Source organism: Staurois parvus, unplaced genomic scaffold, assembly GCF_062004578.1.
Source record: "Staurois parvus isolate SC_StPar_1 unplaced genomic scaffold, SC_StPar_1.0 ptg000522l, whole genome shotgun sequence".
NCBI classification, from domain to species: Eukaryota; Metazoa; Chordata; class Amphibia; order Anura; family Ranidae; genus Staurois; species Staurois parvus.
The window spans coordinates 1,039,532-1,050,755 of NW_028318318.1; the positions used below are offsets into that span (position 1 = coordinate 1,039,532).

General features: G+C 35.9%; 1 protein-coding gene across 1 annotated transcript; it reads left to right on the top strand.

Annotated features, from left to right (window-relative positions):
• Positions 1-939: 939 nt before the first annotated feature.
• LOC149451758 (uncharacterized) lies at positions 940-9,368 on the top strand. Its single transcript, XM_089690209.1, has 2 exons — positions 940-1,141; positions 6,285-9,368. The coding sequence occupies exon 2, from the start codon at positions 6,287-6,289 to the stop codon at positions 9,002-9,004; it is 2,718 nt and encodes a 905-aa protein (XP_089546335.1). The 5' UTR covers positions 940-1,141; positions 6,285-6,286; the 3' UTR covers positions 9,005-9,368.
• The last annotated feature ends 1,856 nt before the right edge of the window (positions 9,369-11,224 follow it).

Below are 11,224 nucleotides of genomic sequence, written 5' to 3' on the forward strand. Positions count from 1 at the left end.
CCACTTGCCTACAGGGCACGTGTTTATTTATTTATTACAGGTACTGTAATATTAATTTTTTAATATCCAAACTTTAATTCGGTCTTTAGTAGTTTTTGAAATATATGCTGGCAGAATATATTCCCTCTTAATTGGATGTGAATGTGAGGTTTTGCATTTCAGTGGTCAGATGTGAATTATTTGTGTTTGAGCTAAGGGTAATCAGTAGAGGTTTAAAGTCATGTTTTCTTTTAAAATACTCATGTAATGTATACCATATTGTGAATTCTTATAATGAGTCTGAGAGTTTAAATTGTAGTCATAAATCATGGATTTTGACAGTTGTATGTAATATAAGAACTTCAGAAACCTTTTTCATAGTCTGTATGTCAATCATGATAATGACTTGGTGGTTTGAATGGGAACACATGTTTCTATTCAAGCTGGGAGTGATTTTGGGAGTAGTTTAGAAGCCCGCAAATTTGAAACAAAGCTTAATGGGAGGACCTAATTTCTCATGCATTTTAAGTATGCAGCTTTTCAAAGAATGGGTCAGAAGCTTCCCAGATACACTACACTTCACTTCATTCACTCACACACAGAGACATTCTTTTCACACACTCTTACTCAAAGCACGTGCTTGGACAAAGAACAAAAGAATAGCACATGGTCATTTCTTAAACTAGGCCAAGAAAACTTCTATCTAAGCTATGCAAAGGAACTACATTATTCCTAATATCCAAGGCAATTTATTCTTTATTTTTATTTCATTTTAAGCTACATATTTCTGAATTTACTGTTTTTTATTGACTTTGTATTTTTGGTGTGTGATCAAATAAAGTCACACTGCTCATACTGACCTGGTTTTCATAAGGATTTCTTCCCACAACCATCTACAAGAACCTAGAAATATTAATAGAGTTTTTTTCATAACTCTGGAAATCTAACATTATTGGCAAGTGCCAGCCATTCGATTTTTCCACGTTTTTTCAATTTATCCTCGCTTCTTCAGAGGGGATTGAGATGAACTATTTCTATTGATTAAGCTTCGGAAAGATTGCAGAACCTGGAACGGAAAACGTTGGTTGTGGAGATCTGAGGATTCAAGTGGTGACCAGAAAAGTCCCTGAGCCAGGACAAAAGAGGAAATTTACTACATTCGGTGAGTAGAAAAATGGAATTTATTGATAAATTAGCTAATGAAAGTAAATTGGAATTTCAAGGTTTAGCTAGCCATGCTTCTGATACTGGTTTATGGAAAGCTATGTATGATCAATGTATGCAGGCTAATGTTGATATTGATAGCTCTAGATTTACGTTTAATAAGATGAAAAGAAAATTGCGTAACATTGTGAAGCTAGTTAGAGTTTTCAATTCTATGGTGTTTGAATTGCCAGAGAAAAATGTGGTTTGTGTTGTTAAGACAGATAGCAAAAATGTCTTACAGAGTACAGACATGCAGGATACTGTTGAATCCAATTGTGCAAACTGTGAAACTTTTTGTACCTATATTGAACATCTTGAGCAAGAAATTGAATCTCAAAATGTTGCAATATTAAAAAATAAGCAAATAGCTGTGGTATCTAAGAAGAAGCAATCAGAAACTGCCCTAGCCTCATTTATCCCAGACTCACCCAGGGATGGGGAAGGCAGTGAGACTAATGTACAGAGAGAGAAATTACTTGCTAGAGCATCTAAGTTGAAGTTACAGATTCAGGATCAGTTAATGAAAATATTGAAGGATATACCAGCATATAACATGAGAGAAAATTCTTTCCATAATTCCGATGTTTTTGAGAATTTTTGTGATAGGCTTCAATTAACTGATGAGCAAAGAAATCGCATTTTTGGGTTGTGGATCCCCAGTTTTATGGCTCGTAGGTTAGTCAAGACTCCTTTCATGGATGAGGATGATATGGAAATTCATAGCAATGCTACTGATAGACTACGACAGTTATTACTGTTCACAACAGGAGAGGAGACACCTAGTTTGGAAATTTTAGACTCCTTAAGAGCTACTATTCATGATGATCCATTTGACTTTAGGATCAAATTTTCGAAGGCATACAAGATGATTTTTAATTTACAAGATGAGACCCCTGCTATGGTCAAGGATTTTGTAAAAAAATTTAAGTACCTTGATCCACCATCTTTATTGATTGCTAATGAAAAGGATAATTTGGATGACGCTGCCTATATTATTGACAAAATTAGGAGACAATTAAAGCTAAATAATGTAAGACCAAAAATTGCTTTAATTGAGAATAATTATCCTAAGACTAACAGTCAGGATAAATTCAAGACAGGAAATGCTGCCCCCCGCAGGAATGACAGAGTAAGACAAGGGAATCAAAGACCACTCACTTGTTACTATTGTGCAAAACCAGGGCATTTGAAATGGCAGTGTAGGAAGTTTTTGAAAGACATTCAGATGAGAAATTTGGGTAAAGAAAATGGACTTATTTCTCCTGAACCGTCAGCTCCAATTCGTTCACAGGAAGTTAAGTCATCTTCACCCTATGCTCCTCTGATCAGATTAGAGATTAGTGAAATGTCAATTAGTAATGGAGGAAATGTGAACAACTCACATTCATCCAATACTTCAAGACAGCCACTATTACCTTCACCATGACTAGCAAAAGAAAAGGAAGTTGAACTCCATTGTCTGGAATATGTAGCTCCAATTTTCTTGGATAAGTGTGGCCGCCCTTATGTAAAAGCTAAAATTAATGGACAGAAATCTTCAATTTTATTGGATTCAGGAGCTCAAATAAGTGTTTTAGGCATGAAAATACCAATTCCATCTAATGCAACAGTATGCACAGTTGTAGGTTTCAATGGAAAAGGTGATGTTCAAGCTAAAAAATGTAAAAATGTGTCTTTTGAAATACCAGGATGTTCGCAAATGGAGATAGACTTTTGGTATTGTCAAGGATCAGAGAACATCATTGGTGCTGATGTTTTGTCTCAAAGAGGGTGGATACTTGATTTAGCCAATGGCATTGTTTGGCAAGGCTCTGGCTCTGCTAATCGTAAGCCTATGGTAATTGACCCAGCAGATTATTGTGAAGTCGGTAGCATCTGTTTGACAGAAGCAATTGATGCTGACTATAAATGGCCAGATACTGGAGATAATTTGGAATTGAAACAGTTAGTACAACTACACAAAAAACTGTGGAGTCAAGGTAAAAATGAAGCTGGACTGTTCAAAAATATTGAAGTTAATATTCAAGGCAAAGACCATCCCCCATTAAAACAATACAAGTTGCCGCCAGAATCTGATGAACCTGTATCAGTAATCATACAAGAATTTTTGGAACAGGGTATCATCAGGAAAGCTAATTCAGTTACTAATAATCCTTTGTGGGTAGTGGCAAAGCGTGATGACCCTAGTGCATATAGATTATTGATAGATCTAAGAATGCTAAACAAATACACTCCAAGTTGTACACCCATTGTGGCAGAAACTCCAGACATCATGTCACAAATAAATGCTAATGCAAAAGTGTTCTCTGTTCATGACATTGCAAATGGATTTTTTAGTATTAAATTGGCTGAGAGTTGCCAATACAAGTTTTCATTTGTTCACAGAAATGTGCAATATTGTCTCAAACGTCTTCCAAAAGGATATCATGCTGCTAAGTATATATTACATCAGGCATTAGCAAATGTTTTGTCTAAATTTTCTAGACCTGATTGTTTAATTCAATATGTAGATGATATCTTGCTTATGACGAATTCTGACACAGAACACAGGACTCTCTTAGCAGAATTGTTTACACTTCTGCAAGATGAAGGTCTCAAGCTGAATACACGCAAAGTTCAGCTCATGAAAAATGAAGTAAAATTTCTTGGAGTTTTGATTGGTCCAGGAAAGAGACAGCCTTTACAGGAAAGAATTGAGTCTATTGCGTCACTTCCTGTACCAACAACATTCAAAGCACTGAGACAGTTTTTGGGTTTGGTAAATTTCTCTAGAGATTTTATCGAATCATTTGCAGAAAAAGCCAAACCATTGTATGATTTGTTGAAGTACAATGAGGAAAATGTATTTGGTCCCTGGACAGAAATACAGCAAAAAGCTTTTGAGATGTTGAAAAATGATTTGCAAACAGCTCCAGCTTTGGCTACTGTTGATAAGCAAGCACCATTTGCTTTGCAAGTGCATGCTTCAGAAACTGCAATCTCAGCTGTCTTGATTCAGAAACAGGGAGGAGTCTGGAGAAGTCTTGGATACTTCTCACGGCTTCTTACCCCAGTAGAGAGAGGTTTTGATGATTGTGTCAGACAACTTGTGGGAGTACATTATGCAGTAAAAGCAACAGAGCATATTGTAGGATTCAACAAAATTATTCTACAAACTCCACATAGCACATTGAAGTTTCTTTTTGAGAAAAATGTCCCAGGAGTTTCCAACCAATGATTTTCTCAATGGTTGTTGGCTCTATCACCTAAGCAAATACAGGTTGAACATAATGCCAAGTATGTCCTACCTCAGTTGATGGAATACAACGGGTTAGAACATGAATGTCTATGTGAAGTCCAAGAAACTTCCTCTCCTCTTTTCCGTAGAGAGGCAGAGAAAATTGATGAACCTGTATTTGTTGATGGCTCTAGATACTGTATGTCAGGTAATTATTACAGTGGATATTCAATTTGGTATCCAGAGCATAATTATTCCATACAGCACAAATTGCCAGGACATTTTTCAGCTCAAAGGGCAGAACTTGAAGCAGTAAAAACTGTGTTGACATTAGACAAGGAAGAGAACAGAAGTCCATTAGTGATCTACAGTGACAGTTCATATGTTGTACGTTCCCTGACAGATTATTTACCAATTTGGAAACGTAGAGGTTTTGTAGATGCATCTAACAAAGTCCTAGTGCACAAAGAGACACTTGAATCAATTTTTAAGCTAGCAGAGGAAAATCCTTTTGCCTATGCAATTGTAAAAATTCCATCTCATAGGAAGGACAATGATGAGATGAGTGTAGGCAATAGAACAGCTGATCTCTTAGCAAAGGAAGCAGCTTTACATGGAGTACCAGTTATGCAGTCTGAACCAGTCTCAGTTAATGTTGTTAGGAAGACAGACACACAGATTCCCTCCTTTGCAGAAGAACAGAAAAGGGATCCATCTCTTTCTGCTTCTCAGGTTGATCCAAAATTTCCCTTTATATGTGAATATGGAATTTTGTATCATGACTTAAACGGGTTTCTGCGTCCTGTTATACCGCAGCATCTACAGGTAGAATTTACAAAATACAATCACGAAAGCCTAGGTCACATAGGTAAACAAAGATTGCTTGAAATACTCAAGGAAAAATTTTACTGGGACAAAATGGAAGAAACAGTAGACAGTGTAGTTCAATCTTGTCTAATCTGTGCTCAAGTGAATCCTCGACCAAAGGGTCAAAAACCTCCATTACAAAGAACTCCTCCAGCAGATGGACCATGGTCCACATTACAACTAGACTATATAGGACCGTTACCTACAGGTAAAAATGGGTACAGGTATGCTTTAGTTGTAGTTGATGTTTTCTCGAAATGGATTGAAATCTTGCCTGTTCGCAAAGATGATGCATTAACAACTGCTAAAATGCTAATTAATCATGTTTTTCCAGTCTGGGGTATACCAACAAACCTCAGTAGTGACAGAGGAACCCACTTCACAGGTAAAATAATGCAGGCAATGTGTAAAATCTTGGGTATACAACAGAGATTTCATGTGCCCTATCATCCACAATCTGCAGGTATTGTGGAAAGAATGAATAGGACTGTTAAATCAAGGATTGCAAAAATGTTATTAGACAGAGGAAATACTTGGGTTGATGCTGTACCATTGGTTCTGATGAGTGTCAGAAGTACAACATCTTCTGCAACACAGTATTCTCCTTTTGAGTTAATGACAGGAAGGAAAATGCGTATTGTTTTTCCCCATGAACCGTTCTTGTCAACGCAGCAAAAAGAGGCAATAGAAAAAACAAAGTGGTTACAGATGTTGCAAGACAATCTGAACACTATTGTACCACATGCAGCTACTCGCATGCAAAAAATGGTTCCTCCACATTCTTCTAAGTTCGAAAAAGGAGGACAAGTAATGGTAAAAACTTTCAGAAAAACTGGACCATGGCAAAGCAACTGGGAAGGTCCATTTGATATTTTGGATGTTCAAGGAGTAATGGTACAAGTGCAAAGACCTCTTAATTCAGTAAAAAATGCGCGCAGACAACAAACAATGTGGGTGCACAGTGACCAATGCAAATTGTTTATACCGAGATAATGATACTGTATTTCTTTTGCAGACATGGATTTCAATAATCCGGAAGAAACAAAGCATCGCAGATTCCAAAGAAAAATAAACATTACAACAAAAGAACATAAGGAAAATCAAAGCAGTAGAAAGAAAAGACTTATTACAGGATTGATCTTTTTCTTAGTGACAATGACAATATTAGTAATCTACAACATAAACTTTTCCAGCAATGCAGAAGTTAACAAGACTGAAGCCCTACATAAGAAAGACACTACACTTATTAGGAACAAAAGATTTTTTCCTAAAGACAGTAACATTAATACAGCTGAAGACTTGCTAGGATATATGTGCATAGGTTATGGTAGAACTTGTTGTTCGGAATTGTATTTCGTTCATAATAATGATATTGAAGTTAGAGCTAAAATAGAGTCTAAATCAAAATTTGTTAAAATGCAAGGATCTTATAGGATCAATAACGAAACTAGTAACTTTGAATGTAATTTATCCGATATGGGATACTGGTTAATAGTTTTAAAGGGAAATGAACCTACTATTTGGTCAGGAGATATTTCCATAGACATGTTAAATACTGGAAATATAGGAAGTTCTAAAACAGATATTTGGTATCAATTACAAAGTTATTCACACTTTCTTGATCCTGAACATTTGAATATAAATGGTAATGAAAAAGAGGACATAGTGAAAATATGGGATTTCCAAGTGACAAGAGCTTTGGTTCAAACTAAAGTCAAAGTAATTGTTACTGTGGTAGATTTGATTGTCCCAGAGATAAAAATATCTCCTCAATCATTAAGACTTGTAGAAGGAAAGGATAATCTGAATTTGATGTGTAGTATACAAATACACCTACCTCAAAATTCATTATTAACTTGGAAAAGGAATGGTGAATTTTTGGGAAGTTTTCTTCATGATAAAACTGATGTTATCCATAAAAGTATTTTTGGTAATTTGAACTGGGATAATGATAACTTTGTGTATCATCAAAACACTATATCTATTAATGATACAGGTATATATGAATGCTGCATATCAATAGAAAATTATCCAAAGAAATGTGTAAATACAAATGTAATTGTACTATCCCCTAAAAGAACGCAGTGTACGGATAAGAAATTTATTCCAGCCAGTCCCTTCCAAATTAACCATTTCCAAACCAGACTTCTGTTGAGAGAAGGAAAGTTTGTTATTATAGTGTGGAACTTTAACATTTCAGAATGGAAAATCTCAACAAGGTTTCCACAATGTAAAGAACATCTGGTTAACATGGAATTAGGTATTGAAAGATGGTTTGGTACTGATATTAGGAATCCTCACAGGAATAAACGAGGTATAGTTGAAGGTATTTTAGGAGGAATAGGTACTATTGGTAGTATTACAAATAGCATAAACATTAGTACATTAAAGTCTGATCTCGAGACAGCCGGTTTAGTGGGAAGCAATAGTATTAAAGTACAAAGAAACTTGAATCAAATATTGGAAAATATGGTGATTAAAACAGCCAATATTATGGGTCCATCTATATTACACTTAGAGAATATTACTCTTAATTTAATGTCAAGTGAACAGCATTCCCATATAGCCAGAGCATGTTTAGAAATTCAGATGGAATATTCCACAAATTTTAAAATAATAGCTCAAGCTTTTCAAAGTGGAATAACTCCTATAGGTATTGTACAAAATTTACCAAGAGAGTATGTATATGCCATAAACCATACTGATCTGTGGGTAAATAAGTGGATTGGATGTTATCAGAACATATGCTATAGTTCTTCAATGATTCCTGTAGCAGGAAAAGAACAAATGTTGGTTCCAATCACTGTCTTGGGATTACCAGTTAGCAACACACAGTTACTATATTATCATCTGCAATATACAGATTTTGCATTTACTGATAATAATTTTGAGTTAGAACAATTAGATCTGTCTTCATGTTTACAATTTCAGTCTAAAGTGATTTGTCTACCTAATCAAGACAAAGGTATATTTCATTCTTGTTACCATAACCATACTCTATGTTCAGCAAGGATAGAAAAGGTTAAAACCACTTCTGAGTTAATCTCAATTGTAGATAAAAAGAAAGTTTGTTTTCAAGTTATGTCTGACTCAGAAAGGGTTCAATCCTTCTTCTCTTCTTGTACACATACAGAAAATTTAAGTCGAGGTTTGTTCTGTATAGAAGGAGATATTTCAGCAATAAGTGTTAATGGGATGAGAATGAATTTAACAAACATGCTTGTGAAAAATATAAGTGCTCTTCCCATACAGTACAATATATCTCAAGTGGATGAATTCCCATGGAGAGATTGGGCAAATGTTATTCAAAAAGATGAAGGTTTACTGATAGCTTTATCAGATGAACTCCAAAAAGCAGAAATATTATTTAAACATGAACAAGGGAGTTTAAAAGATATAGAACATGAATGGTCTGAATTTTCAGGTCATTCTTGGTGGTCAAAATTTAAACGTACTGTATCAATGTTGGGAAAAACTTCAATTGCATCTGCAGCAGGAAATATTTTATTACATCCTGTAATAATTATTTTTATTATTATCATATTATGTATTATATTTCAATTATGTTTGATGTGTAAAATGAACAGTTTCTATAAGCGAATTAGAAGTGAAATTAGGAAAGGAGATAATCTATTACAAGATATACTTCAGAGGAAAATACTTTCTGGTTATGCTGACTCAGTTACAAATAATGATACATTTGAGATTACTAAATCAAAACCTGAGTGTTTGTGATATAAATGATGTGTGCTTGTTATAAATTAATATGAATTTCATATTTCAGAGGGGAATGTAATATTAATTTTTTAATATCCAAACTTTAATTCGGTCTTTAGTAGTTTTTGAAATATATGCTGGCAGAATATATTCCCTCTTAATTGGATGTGAATGTGAGGTTTTGCATTTCAGTGGTCAGATGTGAATTATTTGTGTTTGAGCTAAGGGTAATCAGTAGAGGTTTAAAGTCATGTTTTCTTTTAAAATACTCATGTAATGTATACCATATTGTGAATTCTTATAATGAGTCTGAGAGTTTAAATTGTAGTCATAAATCATGGATTTTGACAGTTGTATGTAATATAAGAACTTCAGAAACCTTTTTCATAGTCTGTATGTCAATCATGATAATGACTTGGTGGTTTGAATGGGAACACATGTTTCTATTCAAGCTGGGAGTGATTTTGGGAGTAGTTTAGAAGCCCGCAAATTTGAAACAAAGCTTAATGGGAGGACCTAATTTCTCATGCATTTTAAGTATGCAGCTTTTCAAAGAATGGGTTAGAAGCTTCCCAGATACACTACACTTCACTTCATTCACTCACACACAGAGACATTCTTTTCACACACTCTTACTCAAAGCACGTGCTTGGACAAAGAACAAAAGAATAGCACATGGTCATTTCTTAAACTAGGCCAAGAAAACTTCTATCTAAGCTATGCAAAGGAACTACATTATTCCTAATATCCAAGGCAATTTATTCTTTATTTTTATTTCATTTTAAGCTACATATTTCTGAATTTACTGTTTTTTATTGACTTTGTATTTTTGGTGTGTGATCAAATAAAGTCACACTGCTCATACTGACCTGGTTTTCATAAGGATTTCTTCCCACAACCATCTACAAGAACCTAGAAATATTAATAGAGTTTTTTTCATAACTCTGGAAATCTAACAGGTACTTATATAGTGCTGTCAATTTATGCAGCACTTTACACATATATTATATATTCACATCAGTCCCTGTACAATCTAAGGTCCCTAACTTGCATTCATACATACACATACTAGGGCCACTTTAGACATGAGCCAATTAACCTACCTGCATGTCTTTGGAGTGTAGGAGGAAACCGGAGTACCCGGAGGAAACCCACACAGGCACAGGGAGAACATGCAAACTCCAGGCAGGTGGTGCTGTGGTTGGGATTCGAATCAACAACCCTAGTACTGCCAGGCGGAACTGCTAACTATTTAGCCACTGTGCTGCCATCAGTGCTCTGATGATCGGTGCCGATCCGTCTGCTGACAATTGCCAGTTATCGGCAGCTGATAACCTGCAACTGCATTTACCGGTGATCTGCTGTGCTATTGGACACAGCTGATCACTTGGTAAAAGGCCGCTGTGATTGGCCTTTTACCACATCACGTGATCAGCTGTAGGACACAGAGATCATGGAGATTTCCAGGTGCATGCCCCCCAGGGGCACGCAGGAGGGCGCATTCTGGGAGGACGTCATATGACGCCCTCACAGAACTGGACAACCATGCTGTAGGCATTTTTTGGCTATAGCGCAGTTGGCAAGTGGTTAAACAACCCTCTAAGAATTCATGATATTGTGTTTGAGCTTGGTGCAACCTCTCATTCTGTTTCTGTTCGAAAAAACAAGTTGTTCTCTGTCAAGATTTAATGTGCGACATAGAATATGCTCACGTTGTATGACGCTTGGTGGTGTGGGCAAAACCACATTCATGTTAAGATCTGATAAACTACATGGTAAATTGGCATCTTTGGTTGGGGAACTTCTGGATACTGGCTGAAGGTTGACTACCTCAACACTGACATTAGGTGGCTGTTCTTGAGGCTGGCTTGTCAGTGTCAGATGCAGAGAAGCTTAGTTCAGGAACATCTGCAGTGTTTGAGAAGAGTAGGAGGGTTCCTTCCTGTGTGGGGCCTTCTGCAAGAGAACAGATACTGATTAAGTCCAAGTCAGCACATCTCTTCCCCTTCTTGAAAACTCGCCTCAGTAAATCCAGCGCTGGGCAAAGATGATCCAATGAAAATATAGGAAAATTTTTTCTAAACCAGCATTGTATTCTGAAAGAGATGGGAGTTCCTCCTGACAGCATACAATAGGGCTGCAAGGGAGAACCCAGCATCAACACTGAACATGCATAGTTAACATCTAGAATATTTGCAACATGATGTACTTACCTCTCATGTTGAGTAAAGTATCAAA